General features: G+C 37.6%; 1 protein-coding gene across 1 annotated transcript; it reads left to right on the top strand.

Annotated features, from left to right (window-relative positions):
* Positions 1-596: 596 nt before the first annotated feature.
* On the top strand, positions 597-1,506 carry LOC145807829 (uncharacterized). Its single transcript, XM_082906788.1, has one exon. The coding sequence runs from the start codon at positions 688-690 to the stop codon at positions 1,360-1,362; it is 675 nt and encodes a 224-aa protein (XP_082762914.1). The 5' UTR covers positions 597-687; the 3' UTR covers positions 1,363-1,506.
* The last annotated feature ends 22,293 nt before the right edge of the window (positions 1,507-23,799 follow it).

A 23,799-nucleotide genomic window follows, 5' to 3' on the forward strand; every position in this document is an offset into this window, starting at 1 on the left:
GGAGAGAGGTTGTGTGTGCCTAATGATTTAGAGCTCAAGAGAAAAATCCTAAGAGAAGCTCACAGTTCAGGATATACTGTACATCCAGGAAGCACTAAAATGTATAAAGACTTGAAGAGGAACTTTTGGTGGAATAATATGAAGAGGGAAATTGCTCAGTATGTTGCTCAATGTTTGGTATGTCAACAAGTGAAAGTTGAACATCAGAGACCTGCAGGTAAGTTACAATCTCTTCCTATTCCCGAATGGAAGTGGGAACATATTACCATGGATTTTGTGACAGGGTTGCCTAGGACCCAAGGTGGTAACAATGCTATTTGGGTCATCGTTGATCGATTGACCAAATCCGCTCACTTTCTAGCTTTTAAGTTAGGGTTCTCCTTAGAGAAGTTTGCAAAATTGTATATCAAGGAGATTGTGAAGTTGCATGGTATTCCGGTGACCATAGTGCCTGATAGAGATAGCAGATTTGTATCTATGTTTTGGAAGAGTTTGCATACAGCTTTGGGCACTAGTTTGAATTTTAGCACTGCCTTTCATCCTCAAACTGATGGACAGTCAGAGAGAACTATTCAAACCTTGGAAGATATGTTGAGGGCTTGTGTTATCGATCTTGGAGGTTCTTGGGATGAGCATTTGGCCTTAGTGGAATTCTCTTATAATAACAGTTATCATGCGAGCATTCAGATGGCACCATATGAGGCTTTATATGGACGAAAGTGTAGATCACCTATTTGTTGGGATGATGTAGGTGAAAGGAAGTTGTTAGGGCCTGAGATTGTGCAACAAACAGTGGACAAGATCAATCTTATTAGAGAGCGACATCGTACGACACAGAGTAGACAGAAAAGTTATGCAGATAACAGGAGACGTGATTTGGTGTTTGGGGTTGGAGACCATGTATTCCTTAAGGTGTCTCCTATGAAAGGAGTAATGAGGTTTGGTGTTCGTGGTAAATTGAGTCCTAGATTTGTTGGGCCATTTGAGGTTTTAGATCGAATTGGTGAGGTAGCTTACAGACTTGCCCTACCACCTTCACTAGTTGGAGTTCATAATATTTTTCATGTCTCAATGTTAAGGAAGTATATATCGGATCCTAGTCATGTGATTGATCATGCACCGTTGCAGTTTAAGGAGGATTTGACATATGAGGAACACCCTATACGAATTGCTGATAGGAAGGAACAGGTTTTGAGGCGTCGAGTCATTCACTATGTTAAGGTTCAATGGAGTAATCACTTGGAAAGAGAAGCTACTTGGGAACTTGAGGATGAAATGAGACAAAAGTATCCACAACTTTTTGAGACTCTAGGTATGTCAAATTTCGAGGACAAAATTTCTTTTAAGTGGGGAAGAATGTAAAATCCAAATTTTTATGTGTAGAATTATTTTTGGATAAAGTAGTAATTAAATTAATTTATATGGGTCATTTTAGTAACATCAAGGAATTAGTTATGAGGTGGTTTTTTTTTAATTTTTATTACTTAGATGGTTAAGTTTGTAATTTTGGGAGATTGGGTTATAGGTCCACTTGGGCTTTAGGTCTTGGAAACATAGAAGCACAAACAAATAGAGGTATTGATGTTGTGGCTGCTGCGGTAGATCTAGCAGTAGAGAAAAAAAAAAAAAAAGAGAGAAGAAGAAGAAGAAAAGAAAAGAAAGAAGATTCATAAATTGGTGACTTTGATCTAATCATCTCTTGGAGGTAAGATTTGTTTTTATGGTACTCCTAACTATTTCTTTAGACATAGTATCTTGTATGTTGATTGGGTGTATGTATTTTGGGGTTTGGAATTTACTTGTAGACTATAGGATTAGATTATTACATTATAAAGAAAAGAATGATAGATGCATCATGGTGATCAATAATAATTGTTTATATGGTATAATATTTTATTAGGTTTGTGAGATTGAGGTGGATCTTGGTAATTTGAGATTAGCTTGGGAAACATTATTTTAGCTGTTTGAGATAAGTAACCCTCTATCACTGTTGGTTTATTTTTAATTCTATCGAATCGTTTAAAATCATAAATATTTATTCGTAGCTTTCCCGTTTTCTTAAAATAAAATATGGGTCAAGTATAAAACAACATCGAATATTATTATGAAAATTATTTGAATATTTGGTGAAACTATTCTGAAAATTATACTAAACGTTTATTCTGAAAGTATCGAATGTTTTATATAAAATTTGTGTATTGTGTGAATTTTGAACATCACTCTAGTCTGACTATGATTTGGACCCTAGCCAATAGGGGTTATTTATTGGCACATAAACTAGTTTCTTTTGGGGCTTTACCACCGGCCTATGTGTGGTTCTGGGCCTTGTCACGGGCTATGTGACCGTAGTCAATAAGACTTGGGTTTTGTGAATCAAATCATTGAACCATCGATTTGAACAATGAATTACTTTGAATTATCTTGTTGGCTTTTCATTTAAAATGTATTGTACATTGTTTATTTTTAGCTATGAAACCATCTTACAAAATAATTGTTCATTTATTGAACTGTAGAAAAATTTATATTTATTGATTATCGATTTATTTATTTATTTTTAATACTTGATCCAGCTGGCAGTGATGGTTGGTTATTTCCTAGGCTGTCTAGCTTACCCTTATTTTATTTTTTTTCAGATTCTGAAGAGTAGAGCTGCGCGGGATTTTTTTACATATGAGAGTGCCGAGAGTAGGACTATGATTTAAGTACTTGGATTATTTGTTTTGTTAATGGATTTTATTAGTGAACTTGGTGGATAATTTCATATGATAAGAATAATCAATTTTTTTTTATGGATTTTAGTATTATGATAATTAAGGATTTGATTGGAGTATTTTACATTGTTAGTTATGTGTTGGACTCTTAGCCTTGCATACTCACTTAAATGAGTGTGCGGTGTTGTCACGGAGCTTGGGACGTGACAGTAACTACCAAAACTATTACGTAACGGCGTTACGTAACGGTTGCGGCCGCTTTTTAAAATATTGATTATAAAACTTATGGAAATGGTTAAGAAAAATAAAATATAGTATATTAACCTTCATTGCAGAGAATTCTCAAAGTATCATTTCTTGGCAAATATTAGCTATAAAATTCAACCAAAGCTATAAAACAGAAATAGTAGGATATATTAAAACAGAAATACCATTTGTATGGATATATTCAGCAGCTGATTCTTTACACAAACATTTTAAAAAAAATTAAATTAAATTAATTACACCTGTAGTTTCTGTGGTTTGCCTCTTATGTCAATTTGATCATTTGTATTTCTAATTACATTGATTTTACCCTTTTAATTTTTCACACTGTGTCCAATTAATAGTGTCCTTTAGAAATAGAACTGAAATTATAGGGCAAAATACTCCATTCACACTCCTCAAAATAATTGAGAGATTTACCTCTAATTTGAAAAATCTAATATTCCCTTTTGAATGAATTATTTTGCCCTCCATTTCTGTCCAATTTAGTGACATGTGTTATAATTAAACTAATTGATACCATATAAAAAAATTAAAGAGAAATTGATACAATTAAAATTACAATGACCAAATTGACATTATAGGCTAATTATAGGATCACGAGTATAATTTATCCTGAAAACAAACCTTTCATGGTTCCCATATGTTTCAAAGTTCATTGATGTTGTATTTGGTTAGGAGATTTGGGAATGGATTAGGATAGGGAAAGGAAAAAGGTAGGTGAAATGTGAATAAAATATATCTATATTTTACATAATTTCACACATTTTTTTCATTTTCTTTTCCAAATTCCTCGCCAAATCTCCCCAACAAACACAACGTGAAGATATCCAGATCTATTTATTCAAATTGAAAAGAAAAAAAAAAATCCTTATTAAACTTGTTCTGCAATTGAGCAACCAAAACAATTTCCAGATGACAAGGTGTTTGGAAGCAGATTATCAAAATACTAGAAAAGAACAATGATTTGGAAATAATAATTTGTAGAGGCGAAAAAAAAATGGAAGCTGGTTTTTTTTTTTTTTTTTTTTTTGTGACATTTTCTTACTCTTTTTTTTTATTTTTTTTATTTTAAGTGAAACACCAATAAATCACAAAATGTGATCTTGTGAACTGTTTACTCCTCTATTTTTTCTTATGAGCCCCAAAGTCCTATTAAAGTGAAAATTACATGAAAACGTAGTCACTTACATGTTTGAGTTGAATTTTTTAGGGATAAAAGTGAGTTTCTCCAAATGTAAAATTATACATTTGGGCAATCTGTACTATAGGGCTATGTTTGATTCATAAGACTAATAATGAAGGTATTATTAATCTCATCACATTAGCGTGGTATTCACTATCCAATTGGATTAGTAGGATAAATTATCCCCTTATCCATTATTTGATTTGCATTGGATTAATAGGTAAAAGAGTCTTTTTATTTTATTTCCTATCTCAGGATATATAATCCCACCCCTACTCCATTACTAATAATCCTACAAATTTGTTGGATTAATTATCCATTGGATTAATAATCCTGAAACAAAATTTCAAAACAAACACAGGATTATTGGTTCCACGGATTAATAATCTCAATCCCATGCTCTAATCTTACCAATCAAACATGCCCTAGAAGTTTTGGATTTTTCCGCCTGAAACAAATCCCACATTACGAACAAAAACATAACATTCCAATGTAGCACTCTAATAACGTAACACACTAAAAAATTTCTTGGTGTATTTTTTCCAAACATAACAACGTAACACGCAAAAAAAATTCCTTACGCTGTGTTTGGTTAAAGTATTTGGGAAGAAATTTAGAAAAGAAAAGGGAAAATGTATGTGAAATAAGGTGAAATGTAGGTATATTTTATTCATATTTCTCTTTCCAAATCCTTTCACAAATCTCCCAACCAAACACAACATTAGTTTACTTTTTCTAAACGTAGCACTCCAATGTAACACTCAAAAAAAAAAAAAAAATTAGTGCATTTTTTTTCAAACGTTGTCCAATGTAACACAAAAAAAAAAATTCCTCTGTGTACTTTTCTCAAACTTAACACTCCAATCAATGTAATTCCAAGCATAACTCTCCAATCTAACATACTTCAATGTAACATACAAAAATACTAAAAAGCTCCTTAATATACTTTTTTTCAAACGTAACACTTACAGTTTGAAATTATATATTTCTCCAAAACTTACTAAGGAATTTTTGTAATCCTTTTGGAATGGTTTGAAGAATCCCACATCTTTTTGTTGGAGTGTTACATTGGAGTTTTTTTGTATGTTACATTTGAGTGTTACACTAAGGAATTTTTTTAGAGTGTTGCGTTTAAGAATTATATACTAAGCAGTTTTTTTGTGTGTTGCATTAGAGTGTTACACTAGGGAGTTTTTTTAGAGTGTTATATTTGAGAAAAATACACTAAGGAGTTTGGATCTGGATTTTATTGTCTTATAGGTTGTTCAAGTTTGATTTCTCCTTATTCCTCATTAAGTTTGGTTATTAGAGTGTCTTGGTTGCATTTGGAACATGTTGGTAGCTTGTTTTTCAAAATCGTTATTGCCCAGAATTTTGCCTATTTGCTTGAGCAACACTTCCTGCGTTTGGGTAGTTTGTGTGAACTTCCAGTACTTTTGCAGATTTGCAGAGATACTATGAGTCAGCATTCTTCTTTCGAGCAGTCTTCTTGCACTCGAACAGTCACTTCCTGCGGTCTAGAGGTCACACTTTTTGTGTTTGGATGCTCGAGCGACACTTTTTTCCCTCAAGCGGTCACTTCCTACGGTCGAATGATTTGTTTATATATCAGATCGCAGAGTCACTTTTTCATTTCTCTCTCTCTCTCTCTAAACATTCTAAAAACCCTAGATCTAGAGTTTCTCTCTCTAAAACTCGCATTCTCTCTACAAACACACCTAGATTCGTTGATTTATTCACCCTAGTCTCTTTAACAAAAAGGTAGAGCACATCTAGAGCTTTCTTTTGATCGGAGCAAAGTTGGTTTTCGGCACCCTTGAGATTTCTCCATTTTTCCTCTCTCTCTCTCTCTCTCTCTCTCTCTCTCTTGTCTCTTCTTCACTTCAAGAGTTAGGGTCTATTTCCTGAACTCAATATGAGTTCGGTAGCATATTTGTGACATATCTTGTTATTTATATTTGGTAGTCATTTGGTTGATTTTGAAATGTTATTGTGGGTTGAGGGTTTGGACAAATTAGGGGTTGCTATTAAATCTATTTTTGATAAACAAACTTGCATTTGATTTTCTAATAGAGAAAAACCTCAATTTGCAGAAAAACCCTAAATGATATTGTTTTGGGAGTTGGAGTTTGATTGATTTTGGTAAATGGTTTAGTTAGAAAGAGGTGTGAAGGAAATGGTTGTGGGATTTTGAAAATGGGTGTTGTTACACTTTTAGAAAATATATCTATATTGATATCTTTTAATTATTGCATTAAAGATAACTGTTTTGGCTATCGATAGAGGATAGTATTGTTGTGTGCTAGAAATTACATGTGGATTAGGCAAATTGAAATCATTCATATCATGGAGTCTATAATGGATTTTGGAAATTAAAACTGTATGTTTTGGAAAGAGGTTTTAGAAATTCTCACATCATGTTTTAGAACATTTGCATTGTTTTGAAAAAACAATATTTGGAGTTACATGTGTTGTACTATTGAAAATAGTAAATTAAATGGTGAATCTGGGAAGTAAGTATTGCCTTGTTGAAATAAGTTGGTTTGAGTGTCCATGGTGAAAGTTCTAAAAACCGCGCGTATACATGGATGCCGATTCCACGGACGAAATATCTGTAAAATGGCACTAGTAGCACTTATATAGCCTACGTTTACATGGGTGCCGATTTACGGTTTCCTGCGGGCAAAATTTCTGTGAAAGGTTGTTGTAGCTCAACTTTTTCGCGTCCCCCTTTCGGAGGGCTCGAATTGGTCCTACAGTTCGGACTCCCGTCACGGTTATGAATCTAGTCTCATAAGTGTAATGTGAAACCGATAAGCACCAAAGAGTCCAACCCGGCAAATCTTTTTGAAAAATTGATTTTAAATCAAATAATGTCAAAATTAGACTGCTTTGCTAGATTACAGAGTCACCACCTAAATATTTTTTTTGTTTTGGGGAAATTTAGGAAACCCTGACTCGCGTCGAAGGCCACGTTTCCGTCATCACCAAAGTTGCCTCGGCTCAGGAACTTGGGGGAAGGTCATGAATTGAGCACCTATGCTCGCCCGATTAAAAGATCGGCCTCTACTAATCATGATATGATATTTTATGAACCTTATGTGCTCTTGATCCGATTTATTAGCTACGTTTACTATGTGACGCACACAATCAAGTATAGACTAAAATCGCAAGAATTAGAACAACTCAACTTATGTTTATTTTCGGAAATAGTTTGAATTTCCCACCCTCAAGTGGGCTTAAAAGTTTGCGAATTTTGCCACCTCAAGTGGACTTAAAACATGATTTGCCACCTCAAGTGGGCTTAAAAATCACATTTATTGAATCATTCCAATTAAAACAATCAAGCCTTCATCCACAGACATTCACGCAGTTTTATCAAATAAGCACATAGTCTCATGGCAAGCATGCGAGACATGGTATTATGGCAATCACACTCATGCAAGTATGCTAAAGCATAAAATTTACCAAGTACTCGAAGCCAAAACAAAAGCTAGTTAGAAAGATGCATGATCCTAACTATACAAGATGCCTAATGCAACACATGCAATATGCAATTAATAGGCTCAGCTACTAACATGGCATTTGATTCAATTCAATTTGATAACATGCTTTAAGACACGTATTCAAAGAAGATATTGAAATTCCAATGCAGTTTGAATGATGCGCCGAGTCTCGGTGCATGCAAGACGAATAAATAGATGCAAACATGCGAGCATAAGGTATGCTAATTGAAAATGCCCCTAATCTAACCATCGAAAGCAATTAAATAAAAGGGAGAAAGACGTGGGGTTGGAAGACATACACACATGCACGCACACTTATTACAACATTACACCCTCGCGAAGGAGAGTCCGAATGAATAAGCTAACTAGCTACGCTAATTAAGCTAACTATTACAAACCAAAACTAATTAACTATTCTAGTCAATTATTACAACGATTGAAGTAAATTAACTAACTATTCTAAGCTAGCTAAATATTACAAACCAAAATTGAAGAATTAGTTACACTAACTAATTAAGTACAACATTAGAGTTGACTAGCTATTCTAAGCTATCTAAAGCGATTAAATGGCCTCGAGGGCGAGAGACGTATGCATGCTCGGTTGCTCCACTCGAAAATGCCATTGCCTTGTCATCGGATGCCTCTGTTTGCACTCTTTTGATCACTTAAAATTGTACCAACTCCCAGAATGCCTCTGCTTCAACTCAGGAGCTCATTTGTGCAAAAATTCATTGGTGGTTGGTCGGCTACAAAAAGTGGCCGTCGGCTACTACAACTGGCCAGTTGGCCACTACTCCTAGCCGATCGGCCACCCCTTTCCTGGACTTCTTATTTTGTTGCAACAGAGAGCAAACAAAGGCAAAGCAATATATTTTCAAGGAATGTATGTACCGCTACCCTCTTTATCATCACATAAGCTCAAATGAGTGTAGCTCTTGGCTTTCGAACCATCAACCAAGCATTTTCAACGCATGATGGTGAGAGAACCATGCTTGCACAAGCTTAATGAGTGCACAAATAAGACCAAAATAACCATCACCCTATCATGCATGATCAAGGGTGATGGTGACCAAGAAAAGTGGCACGTTTCATCACTTTGAGTATGAAACGTCCCATTTTTCTCGTGTTTGGATTAACGTCCGATCCAAACACATACAATGCGACACAAAGATGCTTAATCTTGCCTCTTTTACTTAGTTCATTTTTGTTTACCAATTTTAGATTACCAATCCATTCTCTAATTGATTAGTCCAAAGGTGAATGTCCTCTAATTGAAAGTAGGCTTAAACCTCAAGTACCTTGAGCATGAAAGAGGCCTCATGCTGTTGGTAATGAACTCTCAAATGAATTAAACCATTAGGCATGAGGGTCTCAATTCCACACTCAAGCCAACGAGGGGTTCAAAGCCACTTTCGAAACAAACGAAAGAGTGAAGAATGGAGGAAGATTACAGAGATTTAAAGTGCTGAAATTATATGTAAAACAACACTAAAGCATGCAACCAACACAAGCAAGTGGTATATAAGGCCTTAAAATACCAAACTAGTGAAGCCATTACACTATAGGCATGCAATATAAAGCTCAAAAGGTACAAACACTTCAAAACAGTCTTAAAACAGCCTAAAAGAAGTCCTAAAACATGTTTGAAGTAAGCCAAAAATAGCTAGAATAAGAGGCCAAAACATAGCACAAGCTAAACTATTAAGCACAATTACACTATAAACATACAAAGCAAGCCTCAAAGGACCAAACCAGCTCAAAATAGAGCTAAGACCAGTCAAAATAGTGGCAAAAACATGCTGAGATTAAGGCACAAAATGCTAGAAAAATATGCTCACATGTTAGCTTGCAAACAAGACTCAAGAGCAACTCTCAAAAGCAAATGAGAGAGTGAAACAAATAAGAATGTGACAGAGCTATATATGCTAAAATTACATGTAAAAAGACACCACAACGTGCAACCAACTCAAGCAAACCATGTTTAAAGGCCTAAAACACCAAATTAGTGAAGCCATTTGCACTACAACTATGCAAAACAAGACTCATATGACCAAAGTAGCCCAAAATAGAGCTAAAACATTCCAAATCAGAGGCAAACATGTGCTGGAAATAAGCTAAGTTAAGCCACAAAAACATGTTACCATGTGATGCTAACTAGGCATGCAAGTAAGACACAAGAAGGGGAGGCTAACCTCTTCATTTTTGGACTTCAAAACATGTTTTCCACCACTGAAATAACTTTGAATTTCAGTGGTTTAAAGGCCCAAAAAGTTTGATTTGAAAGCCTTGAAAGGTGGCACAAAAAGCTTCTCAATTAGGCAACAAGAATGGTAGGCTACCCCTTTACACAAAGTGACCTCAAACCATCATGTTAAGGCTAAAACATCAAAGTTTTTTGTAGTTGAAAACCAGGCCAAAAATAGTACAAAAATATGGCAAAACAAGTAATCAAAACAAAGCCTACAAGGTAAGTCTTATACCTTTTGAAGCATAGTACAAAACAGGCACAAATTCCAGCTCAAACCTCCTTCCAAAAGCTCAAACTAGGCTCCAAGGGACCTCAGCTCCAAGGTGGTCAAGTTTGGTTAAGGCTTGATGTACAAAGGTGTAGAGAAATAAAGCTTTAAGGCACAAAACAAGAAGAGAGAGCGAGAATTCTAGAGAGAGAGAGAAAGAGAGAAAGAGAGAAATTTGATCCAAATTTTCTAATCCTTCCAAATGGGGGAGAGCATCCCTTATATATAGAAAATCAAGATTAAGGCTTGTATTCATCCCTCCATACACGTGTATAGAGATGCATTTCAATGAACAACAGCTGGTACAGCTGGCAAACAAATATCTAAAAAAGAAGACAAATGGCCGTCGGCCACTCTAAGTAGCCGAACAAAAAGTGGCCGACAAGACCTAGGACTGGCCGACAAGGTCCCTCCCCCTTCCAGGAAAGAGGCAACAAGGTTTGGCCCAAAAAAAGCACAAAACAAAATAGGTTTAGAGGCTCAAAGACAAGACGTTCCGCCGAGAACTTCGGGCGCTCAAAACAAGCACAATCATCGAGTGCACAAATGATGACGTCCCAGTCTTGAGGTCGGTCAAAAATGGGGTGTCTACAGTTGTATTTGCTTTGGAGATTTACCCATTTTATTTAATATTATGTTGGTTTAGAACAGGATGTTTGGAAAATGGTTTTAACAATGTTTTTGTTGTTATTTAGCAATGTATTCGCATTTGATTTAGCAATATATTTGATGGTTGGTATTGAGGTACCAGGATTGGTTTTTGGAAATGAATTTTATATCAAACTGATGATTTGAACTTGGAAAACGTTTTGATTAAACGTAAGGTTTTGGTAATTGGAAAGAAATGATATAATTGAGAAATCAAATGGTTTGAAAATACATTTGGGTATACTATATATGTATTGCATCGTGATCATTTGCTGGCGGAAAGTAGACACTTAAATTTTCACGTGTCTTGATCACCGTCTGATTAATCAAGGCAAATAAATTTTCTTGATTAATCAAAAATAAGATAGTCAAATTGTTTCAAATAGATGTGGGTCCTATTAAAGCTATGAGTCATACTAAAAGAAAAGTGAACTTATTTTGAACTTATTTTGACAATTGGGTCAACCCAGAAGTGAACTTATTTTGACAATTGGGTCGACCCAGAAGTGTGGGGCCCATAAAGGTATTTTGCCAGAATTTGGTAGAATAAATCAAATTTAAATTTAAATTTTAATGTAAATATTTTCTATAATAGGTAAATTGCTTGTTTCTTGGAATTAGAGTCAATTTTGGAGTTTCCAAACTTAATCCTCCCCTTCTAAGCCTATAAATAGAGGTTCTCATTAGGGGGAAGAGAGACATATTTTTTTGCTAATGGTCTTGGAAGCTCCTAAGCAATCTCGAGACTTTGCTAAATTCTCTTCTTAAAATTCTCTCTAAAATTCCTCAAACTTAAAAGAAAGGATTATCAAGCACACCAAACTTGTGCCAATCCTTTCAAGTTACAAATACAAATTTGGTGTCTCTTTTCAAAGAGATCATTTCGAGACTCGTTCGAGATCAAGCCGTTCAAGCCCTCGATCAAGCCTTTCTTCTCCAAGTTTCTCCATTCGAAGACTTAAAGAAATTCATCAACTTGTCTAGCTCAACAACAAGCTTTTACAGTCGTTAAATTACACCCATCTCGGAGATCGAATCAGAGGATCCACTCTTTTTTTATAGAGCAAACTACAAAGGCGTGTACCCATTTATTATAATCAAATAAAATTAATTATTTGTGCATTTATTCCGTGTCTTAATTTTAGGATACGAAATTTGTGTTTACAAATTTTGGCACGCCCAGTGGGACCTCTCTATCTCTCATCTCTTTCTCCTAAAGCGTTTTCCTAAAGCCTTGTTTGATCAAGCATAATGGCTTCAAAGAAAGTTCAAATTACTCCGATCAATAGGAACACCTACAAGAATGCCGTTGTCACGACCAATCACCCATAGCAAGACCAAGGCTACCATTGCTCTTGCCACTCACAGGGTGATGTCGACCGCCAATGCAACAAAGCAAGCGTAAGGCAAGTATCACAAATCTATGACGATATCCACGTCTGGGGCTAAGAAAAAGGAAGTGAGGGAATGGAAGAAGTCCATTTTTGTCTCAAAGGATTCTCTGCCAGAAGGTTCCTCCCCACACCCAACAGCCATAGCTTCTGATGTAAACTCAAGTACAAGCTCACACTCAGGATCATCTCCTAGTAGTCCTCAACGTTCAATTTCATTGAATCACTCAGATTGGTCTCACTTGGTGGCTATGCTAGTCATGACCACTAGCACCACTTCAGTGGAAGAACAATTGGCAACCATGGTTCGTGTTATTGACAAGTTCACCAAAACCATGGAAGAGAATGATCCTCAGATTGTCACCTTGATGAACAAGTTAGAAGCGTGAAATGCTGACGAGGCAAGTCAAGATAATTCTCATCCACCTGGCTTTACACCACAAGCCCCTTTTGTTGAGAATGTGCACCCTACATCTAAGTCCAAGCAAGTTGCTGGTGAGGAAACTTGCCATACATCTGTTGTGAGGCAAACGATTGGCACAAGTAGTCAACCAACATCTATTGCTTCTTTGTCTGTTCAACAACTCCAAGACATGATTGCAAGTACTATCCGAGCACAATACGGTGGGCCCCTACAAACAATGGAAGGAGAAGCATGTGGTAGATTACATCAACCGTTGGCATACTCTAAGTCTAGATTGCAAAGACCGACCCTTTAAGATCTCAGCTGTGGAGATATGCATGCAAGGCATGCACTAGGGACTCCTTTACATCCTTTAAGGGATAAAACCACGAACATTTGAAGAGTAAGCTACGCGTTCACATGACATGGAAATTAGCATAGCCAACCATGGTAGGTAAGACCTTCCAATTCTTGAACAAAGGGAAGATAACAAAGAAGTGAAAAAATGAGGCAAGCCTTTCAAAGGTACCACCAAAGAAGCAATGGTGGTAACCACAGCTCCAATCAAGATTGTAACTAAAGACAAGAAGAAAGAAAAAAGGAAAAAAACACGCCCATCTCTGAAAGAACTACAAGAAAAGAAGTATCTTTTTCCTAACTTTAATGTACCAGGGATATTAGAAGATTTACTTGAAAAGAACGTCATTCAACTCCCTTAGTGCAAACGCCCTGAAGAAATAAGTCATGTGAAGGATTCGAAGTGCTGTCACTATCATCAGATAGCTAGTCATCCTATTGAAAAATGCTTCGTGTTAAAAGAATTGCTCGTGGACTTGGCCAGGAATAACAAAATCCTGTTGAACCTTGACAAATCGGCAGAATCCAACCATACAACGGTTATTGTAGGACCTCCAAATTCTCCATCCTCAAAATCCAAGACAGAAATGTCATAATTCGCAATCCTAACAGTGAAAGCAATTCCCAAAGTCATCCAGTTTGGTTCACTTGAACCTATCATTATTTAACTTCCAAATCAAGACAGACATGTCCATGATGGTTTCGAAAAAGTCTTAACTATTGGAGAAGATAAAAGTTAGGCTCTTGTGACATGAAGGAAGTCACAAAAAAGCAAGTCCAAGACTCAACATTTTTCACTCAAGAAAGTAAAAGAAAAGAAGAACTCCCGTCGACATTCCAAGAAGGATCTGATGGACAAAATGAAGAATGAAAAGACGATGCAACAAGAAGACAAATTTCCTAAAGAAAACTCGTGTACTCCAATTATCCTGCGAGACTTTTTTCCCATTAGGTATTTTGGAGATGACTTGGTTGAGGTAGTCTACATGGTTTCAACCATTGAAGCAGATGTGGAACAAGTTCATGCCATTAAGGCGATGCCTGATAAGGAGGAAGTTGATGTCTTGACAACCTTGAAAGAACTACCCCCACGCTTTAGTTTGCATGAGGCATCTCAACTCCCTCGGTTTGTACAACTTGCACTTGTTCAAGTGTTAGAAGATCCTGGAAAATATGAGTTTGTTGTTAATGAACTAGACTATCCCAAGGTGAACTCCATCACTTATGTTCCTTGTTGTACAAAAATCACCTTCACTAATGAAGATCTTCAACTAGGTTCAAAGCCAAACAATCGCCTATTGTTTGTCTCTGGTTTTATTAGTGAACAAAAAGTTAACCGCATCCTTATTGATGAAGGCTCAGTGGTAAACATTATGCCAAAGTTCACCATGAAGAAACTTGGAATCCCAGTGGACGAATTAGCCCGAAGTCGTTTGGTTATTCAAGGTTTCAACCAAAGGGGGAAACGTGCGATTGGTATGATTCATTTGAACCTCACCATTTTAGAACTCACAGCCAGTACTTTGTTTCATGTCATCGATGCAAGAACGTCCTACAATTTGTTGCTTGGGCGACCTTGGGTCCATAAAAATGGTTTAGTTGCGTCAACTCACCATCAGTGTTTTAAATTTGACCAAGGTGGAACAAAGACGGCGCTAGCAGATGACAAGCCATTTACAAAAACTGAGGCTCACTTCGCTGATGCAAAATTTTATTTGGATTCCAATGGGATACCTGAAGTTATCACAGGTGAAATCCCTTCTGCAAGAAAAAAGAAAATAAATGAAGAAAAGCAAGTTGTGTTGGACTTCTCAATGGAAGACGCATCAAGCATTGAAAAAGCACTTGAGGTTGCGTCACCACAAAAACAGTCTTCATCCTCAAAAAGCCATGCAATGACAGAAGTCTTCAGGTATATGCTGAAGCCTCAACGAAAAGAAGGACATTCACCGTTTGAAGAAGTCACGACGTCCACAAAAGTCAAAGGAGACTTTGGCCACCCTGCAATAAAAGAAGATCTGCAGATACTAAGAGCAGAGGCAACAATACCAATTCCACAGGTGGGATTGTCAAGCCTAATTAAACCTCCACTAAAGGGATTTGTTAGGCCTGCACAAAATTCTATCGAACATGGCTCCTTACCTGAAAGACGAATAGAAGGGTTTGATTTACAAGCTTACAAGCTTCTAGCCAAGTTAGGTTATGACTTTGTTGATCCCTCATCGCTGGGAGAGTTAAGTCCTAAACTTACAGTTGAGAAAGTTCATGGTCTCAATGAAACTCAAAAACAGTTAAGGCAACAAGAGTACAGGGTGAGCCCTCCAAAGACTGGAGTCGGATTCATGCCAACTGAACCCATTCATATCTCTGCCAAGAGAAAAGGGAAGAAGGAAGACGTACAACATATCACTGTGGAAGAAGTGAAGAAAGACAAAAGTCCAAGCCCAACTCCTCGAGTCTTAGTGTTTGACCACATTGAAGCTCATGCACCTCGAACCTCGGCTTTTAATAGGTTAGGCACTGTTGATAAGACAGATGAAGGTACAACTTCTAAACCTTTAGTTTTTAGCAAATTGGGCACTACTAAGGAATGGGATGAAAAACAAACTTCCTGGTCACGAAAGTCTGTTTTTGCTCAACTTGGCGATATGAATACATCACCTAGAAAAGGCAAGAACAAGATAAGCACATCAACAATTGAGTTGAATTCTATAAAGGAGGATGATAAGACTCAAAGTTTGATTCCTTCTCGCATGAAATGCATGACGTCACTTGAAGTTAGTATTGAAGGCCCGCTTAAGGTCAAAAGACACACCATCATACTAACTGGAGAAATTAAGACTCAAGCAAAAAGTAAAAGAGAAGAAGAAATTGAACATGTTGCTTTTCACCATGTAACAGTTGAAGAAGATTCTAGCTTAGATTGGGAGGATGATGATCTCCAAGAAGCTCCTCCAAAACTTGAAGATGGGGGGGGGGGGGGGAGGGCAATCAATTGTTGACAATTTGAAAGACCTCATCTTGGGAACTCTTGAAAAATCTTGACCAATCTTTATGGGAACACTCTTAACGCCCGAGGAGGAAAAGACATTTTTCGAACTACTCCTCGAATATAAAGATGTCTTCGCATGGACATACAAGGAGATGCCCGGTTTAAGTTCAAATGTTGTTGTCCATCACCTTGGGATCAAACATGGTATGCGACTAATAAAGCAGGCTCATCGATACATCAGACCTCAGCGCATCCTCAAAGTGGAAGAAGAAGTCAACAAGTTGATCGAAGCTCGGTTCATACGTGAAGTAAAATATCCGACATAGATATCAAGTATGGTCTCGGTAGTCAAGAAGAATGGACAAATTAGAATATATGTCGACTTTCAAAATTTGAACGAAGCATGTCCCAAGGACAATTTTCTGCTTCCTATTATGGAATTAATGATAAATGTCACTACCAGACATACGGTGTTATCCTTCATGGATGGGTGTTCAGGATACAACTAAATACGAATGACACCTGAGAATAAAAAGTTAACAGCATTTCATACCACAAAAGGCATCTATTGTTATAAAGTGATGCTTTTCAGACTCAAGAATGCCGGTGCCACCTATCAACGTGCCATGCAAAAGATCTTCGATGACATGCTTCACAAATTTGTTGAGTGCTATGTCGATGATTTGGTGGTCAAAACTAAGAAAAGGGAAAATCACCTAGAGGACCTTCATAAAGTCTTCAATCGGCTGAGAAAGTATGACTTGAAGATGAATCCACTCAAATACGCATTTGGAGTCACGTTTGGAAAGTTCCTTGGCTTTATTGTTCGACATAGAGGCATTGAGGTTGATTAGTCCACACTTGGTCCAGATTGGGTCCACGTTGTCTTCGGAGGAACGTGAGCGTTTAATCTCTTTGCTAAAAAAATTTAAAGATGTTTTCACGTGGTCCTACGAAGACATGCCTAGAATTGATCCTGAGATTGTGCAGCACCAGATCCCTCTCGACCCTGAGGCTTGACCAGTCAAGTAGAAATTGCGCAGAATTCGTCCGGATTGGGCATTGAAAATCAAGGAAGAGGTCACCAAGTAGATTGATGCAGGATTCTTGTTACTATTCGAGTATCCGACCTAGTTGGCCAATATCGTCCCAATGCCAAAGAAGGATGGCAGGATTCGGGTTTGCGTCGACTTCAGAGACCTGAACAGAGTCAGTCCAAATGACGACTTCCCATTGCCGCACATTGATGAGTTGGTGGACTTTACTGCTAGCCATGCCTTACTCTCCTTTATGGATAGGTTTTCTGGGTACAATCAAATTATGATGACACCGAAAAACCTGGAAAAGACTGCTTTCACCAGGCCATGGGGTACATACTGCTACCGAGCCATGCTGTTTGGGTTAAAAAATGCTGGGGCAACCTATCAAAGAGCTGTAACCACTATTTTGCATGACATGATCCACAAAGAGGTTGAGGTGTATGTGGACGACATGATTGTCAAGTCCAAAGAGCGAGAAGGCCATTACACTGCACTGGAAAAAAAAAATCAACGGATCAGGGAATACAAATTGAGGTTAAACCCACAGAAGTGCACTTTTGGGGTGACAGTAGGGAAAATGCTGGGATTTCTGATCACATAAAAGGGCATTGAAATAGATTGTAGCTCACCTTTTCCGCGCCCCCTTTCAGAAGGTTCGAAAGAAGCCCTACAGTTTGGACTTCCGCAGTTCTGAATCTAATCTCACCAATGCAATGTGAAATTGATAAACACCAAAGAGTCCAAATCCGACAAATCTTTTAGAAAATTGATTTTGAATAAAAAATGTCAAAATTGGACTGCTTTGCCAGATACAAAGTCGCCACCTAAATATTTTATTTTGGAAAAATTTAGAAAACTCATGACTCGTGCCAAAGGCCACATGTTCGTCATCACCAAAGTTGCCTCGGCTCGGGAACTTAGGTACGAGAGGGAAAGGTCATGAATTGAGCACCCCCGCTCGCCCGATCAAAGATCGGCCTCTACTAGTCATGATATGATTTTTATCAACATGACATGCTCTTGTTCCGGTTATTAGATTAGCATTACTATGTGGTGCACACAAGCAGATATAGACTAGTTTGCCTGAATTAGAACAACTCAATTTCATGTTTATTTTTTGAAAAGGGTTTGATTTTGCCACCTCAAGTGGGATTAAAGTTTGCGAATTTGCCACTTAACAAAGTGGGCTTAAACGTACATTTATTGAATCGTTCCAATTCAAGCAACAAGCCTTCATCCACAAGCATTCAAGCAGTTTAACACGTAAGCATTTAGCCTCATGGCAAGCATGCTAGACATGGCAATCACTCACACTCATGCAAATATACTAAAGCATTAAAAACTCACCTAGTACTCCAAGCTAAGATAAAACAAAAGAGTTAGAAAAAATGCATGATTCCTAACTATGCCAAATGTCTAATGCAACACACGCAAAGGATGCAATTAATAGGCTCAGCTACTAATATGGCATATGAATTAATCAAATAGCATGCGGTCTAAGCACGTATTCATTGAAGTATTAAAATGACGATGCAATTAGAATGATGCGCTGAACCTCGGTGGATGCAATAGAAGATGAATGGATGCAAGCATAAGGTATACTAATTGAAACATGTCCCTAATCTAACCATCAAAGAAAATAAATAAAAAGGAGAAAGACATGGGATTGGAAGACATACACATTATTACATCATATTGCTCTCGCGAAGGAGAGTCCGAATGAATAACTAAGCTAAGCTAATTAAGCCAATTATTACAAACCAAAATGAATAACTAGCTAACTATCTAAGCTAATTAATTAAGAATTTAACTACGCGAGGCTAATTAAATATTACATCACAAACTAATTAGCTACAACTAATTAAGCTAACAATATTAAGCTAATTAAATAATTACAAAACAATTGCAACTAATAATTAAACTAACTAAACTAAACTAATTAGTTACTCTGCCTCGGGAAATGAAGGATGTGTATGTGCATGCTCAATCTCCACCCGAAAAGACCACCATTTGGCTCCCAAAAGCCTCTGTTCGCACAATTGAACATTTCTAGGACAATTTTGCTCCACCTTACCAACACTCTGCTGAGATTTGCATCAGTGGCTAGCCAGCCACTGGTAAATATTGCCGGCCATCTGTCGACCATGGATGGTTGTCTGCCTGCCACCTACTGGCCATGGAAAGTGGTTTGCTGGCCACTAATGTACTGGTTTATCTTGCTACAACAGAGGCCAAACAGAGCAAAAAGAGGGTATTCTCACAGATTGTTTACACAACTCACCCCTTCTTTTCATGAACAAATCCAAGGAGTGATGAACTTAAGCCACAAACCACCAACTCAAGCAATTTCATTGCATGATGGCTTGTGACTCAAGAGATGCAAGTTCAATAAATGCAAAAACAAGACATTAACTTACTCCCTTTCATGAAACATCAAGGGAAGAAGTTGACCTTAGAGACTTGGATCATTTCATCACTAACAAGTATGAAATGGTCCAAGTTCCATGTGTTCAATTAACGTCTGATTGAACAAATCAAAACAAAACCAAATTCTTATCTTTGCTCACTTTTAGTCCCACGTTTTAGTTACTCATTTTACTTTACCAATAATTCTTTAATCAAGTTAAGTTCAAAGGTGAATTAAAGTCCTCTAATGGAAAAAGGGCTCAAAACACAAGTTGCTTTAGGTATGAAAGAATTATCATACCGTTGATAATGAACCCCCTAAGGGATAAAACCATTAAGTATGAAACCTCAATTTCACACTTAGGCAAGCAAGTGACTTGAAACCACTTTCAAAGCAAAATTAAAAGCCAAGAACATAGGGAAGTTGCAGAGATGATTAGTCCTGAAATTAAGTGTGAAAAGCACCAAAAACATGCAATCAACTTAGACAAGTGGTGTCTAAAGGCCTAAAACACCAAGTTTGTGAGGACTATTACACTACAACTATGCAATATAAGACTCAAATGCAATAACCAATCCAAAACAGAGTTAAAACAGTCCAAAATAGAGCCTAAAACATGCTGGAATTAAGCTAGAACGAACTAGAAAAATAAGCTAAAGCATGGCACCAACTAGATTAGCAAAGAAGACACAAAGAGGGGAGGCTACCCCCTCCAAATTTGGACTTCAAAACTTGATTTTTACCACTAAAAATACTCTAAAAATCAGTGTTTAAAGGCCCAAGAAAAGATGGTTTGAAAATGGAAAACAAAAATGAAATGGCCTTATAAACAAGGAATGAATAAGGGGTGAACCACCCCCTAACCTTAAATGGCCAAAAACACCTATTTCAGCCCACAAAAACAGAGTTTTTTACAGTTCAAAAACAGCCCAAAACAGTGGGAAAAAGATAGAAAAACAAGTATGTAAAGCAAGCTAAAAAAGCAAATGTTATACCTCTTGAAGCAAAGAGTAACTCTAGGACATAATTCAAGCCAAAACCAACTTCAAGAGCTCCAAGAAGACCTCAAGGAACCTTAGATCAAAGGTGAGAGGATTTGGTTAAGAGAGTATAGGCAAGAGTGTAGTGTAAATAGGCAAAAGTGTAGAGAATTTGTAGAGAGAGAGGAAAATTTTTGAGTTTAAAATTTTCTAACCTCAAAACATAAGAGAGGGGGTCCCTATATATAGAAAACCTGAAATTTCTACAAGGAGATCCAGCCCTCCACGTGTGGACAGATGCAAGCATCTGTGCAAATAGCTGGCTCAGCTGGTATAAAATATCCGCAGAAAACACTGGTGGTCAACTGACCATCAGTGGTGGCCGGAAAACCAAGAGTGATGTCCGAAAGCCTTTAGGGATGGTCGATAGGCCACCAGAGGTTGTAGGCTAGAAAGACCAAGGCATGGTCAAAAAATGAGACAAAAAGGATGCAGGGTTTGAATGGCTCAAAGTTGTGGCATTCCGCTGAGGACTTCGAGCACTTGGTTAGCAAATAGACTCATTATCAGATGTACCTGCAAAAACATCCAAGTCATAAGGGCCGTCAAAAATGGGGTGTCTACAGTTGTCCTTCTTTGACAGAACTCGGAGTCATGAAATGACGTGAGTGAATGTCAAAGCCTAGTGATGACCCATTTTGACAAGGCCGTAAGACTTGGACAAACAATCAGGAAAAAAATAAATGGTTATGCCCGTAGGCTGCCTACATTTCCCATTGTAAGGAATCAAAGCAGCGTAGGTCTCGGGAAAAATGCAAATGATATATGCAAAATGCACGAACATAAATTATGATCATGCAATAAGATTGTACAATGAAACATTTGAATGTAAATGCAATGCAAAGAAATGCCACATTTAAACAAACTGAAACAAGGCATAGTAATTCTAATCATGAAAAGAAGTAAGTAAACAAACACGCCACGCGTGAGAAACATGAGCTAAACCATATTTCATGCAGAAAGGATATAAAAAAATTAAAGCTTAACTACGCGATGCGCAGGAAAAGCAAAGGGCGACGTAATCGTCAGGCACACCCGAGGTCTCAACCGAGATCCTAACACGTTGCACGCGAGAGGAGAAAAAGGATGGTGTGAACACCGGGCACACTCGAATGTTTTTAACCGATTTGAAATCCTAACGCGTCTCACGCGAGAAGAGGAAGAGTGGTGTGAACACTGGGCGCACCTGTAGACATCCCGTTTTTGACCGCCTTTAAGACTTGGGTGCTACTGATGGTTTACTTGGTAATGCAGGCTATGCAATGCAAAGGTTCGGTTTCTTTGACAATAGGAGAGTCAAATCCTAACCTCACACCTCATTTTTGGACTAAAACTATTTTGAATGGTTTTTGGACCTTAAAACCCTCTCTTTCAAAATATTTTTGAAAAGAAGTTCCTACGATGTTCCGACGCTCATATTTCGTTAAATGTTGCGCTTTTTGGTAAACCGAGCAAGGATAAAGTGGAAATGAATGAAAGAGAGGTGAAATCTCTAAAAAATCTCTCAAAACACCTTGCTTAGGGGTTTGGAGTTGAAGAAAAGAGGAGAAGAGCGAAGAAACCTAGTTGGAGAAGAAGATGGGCATGAATCGCTAAGAGAGAGTTGAGCAGCCCTCGCTAAATCAGGCCTATCCTTTTGAATACTTGAATTTCAGCTATGAGGCCCCCACCGTTGGAAATATTACTTCTAGGGCTTCATTTTTCACTTAAGAATATCCTAAATCTGTGTCTGAATCCAGATTGGTTGAAGTTGGGCATCATTTCGGTTGGACTGAAACTGAGCAACCTTCACTAAAAGAAGGATATCTCTTAGCATACATGGAATTTTGAGGCGAGGATGCAAAATTTGGAAAGAGGACTTCTGGGGATACAATTTAGGCTCAAGAATGACCTGAAAAAGAGTCCAGATGAAGGAATTAGGCTTGCTTCAAGTTAGGGACCAGGATTGATTTTTTCCATCGGCCTCTATGGAAGTGCATCGGCCACAATTTGACCTCATCGACCATAGGTCGGCCAAACATGATGGTCGGTCGGCACCAAAGATAGCCGGTCGGCCAGGAGTATCCAGAAAGCCCATAATTGGCAGTTATTTCTCCTCCAGCTGTTTCCAGCTTGTACCACCTGTCCCAAATTAGATATTTTCGACCAAAAGCTTTTATTTTGCTATATATGGAGCCAAATATCTCATATTGAAGAGGTTGAACTTCTTGGACAAGCTTGAGAGCTTCTCTCACTAAAATCCCTCTCTCTCTATAAAACTTCCGGAGCAAGATCTCTGTCTCTCTCTCTTGCTCCTTTTGTGCATAGATGTACATAGAAGTAGAGAAATACTTCTAGTTTGCATACACTTCCATCATCAAAGTTGATCACCATTGGATTGAGGTCCCTTGGAACCCATTTTTGGGTTGATTGAAGGTTTTTTGACTCAGAAAAGTGGTTGTTTTGCAGCTGTGCTTCAAGGGTAAGCATCTCCCTCTTTTAAGCTCATTTTTGTACACTATCTTGGCCATTCTTGCATGCTTGTTTTGCCACCCTTTTAAACTGTTTTTGGCTTGGTTCTGAACTGAAGAAAACTCGTTTTTTCAGTCCTCAAAGTGTTGATTTGTGCCTTGTTTGGCTAGGAGGTGTTTCCTCCCTTTTGCTCCTTGACTTGTATAGCTTTTGAGCCATCTTCTAAGGACTTTCAAAACAACTTTTTGTGGCCTTAGAACCACTGAAATCCAGAGGATTTTCAGTGGTAAAAAGCTTATTTTGAGGTCCCAAATGGGAGGGGATAACCTCCCATCCTTGTCTCTCCATGCCATGCCTTGTTAGCTCTATAAAGTAGCATCTTTTTGTGGCTTATGTTAGCTCTTTTCAAGCATGTTTTTGTGACCTTTTGGGCCTGCTCTAACTCTATTTTAAGCTGGTTTGGTGGTTGCTTGCATGCTCCATACACTTGTAGTGTAAATTTGCACACTAGCCTAACATGCATCATGCTTTTGACTATCATTCTAGTATGATTTTGGCTTGACTCTGAGAAACTTTTGGTCATATTTTAGCATGCTTAAACTCTGATTTTTATTGTTTTGGTCATGCATGCCATGATTTGTATAGCTATGGTTCATCCTAGCTTGTTAGCTTTGTGCATCAAGTCCACCAGCATGCATTGCTTGACCTATTTGAATGATTTGGAATCATTTGTTATGTAATTTCAGAGCATGTTTCATTGCCATGCCTTCATATTTGTCACTCTGTCAATGCTTTGAAGAGTTGGTGTTTAATGCCATAAGAATGGGTCATTGTGCATGCCATCATATCTAAGACTTTAGGGCCACCAATTCAATGTGTATTTGGTC

The sequence above is a fragment of the Camellia sinensis genome, chromosome 14 (assembly GCF_055761805.1).
Source record: "Camellia sinensis isolate YWXY chromosome 14, ASM5576180v1, whole genome shotgun sequence".
NCBI classification, from domain to species: Eukaryota; Viridiplantae; Streptophyta; class Magnoliopsida; order Ericales; family Theaceae; genus Camellia; species Camellia sinensis.

Coding starts and splice junctions, on each gene's coding strand:
- LOC145807829 (XM_082906788.1), top strand. CDS start 688: ATGGCACCATATGAGGCTTTATATGGACGAAAGTGTAGATCACCTATT.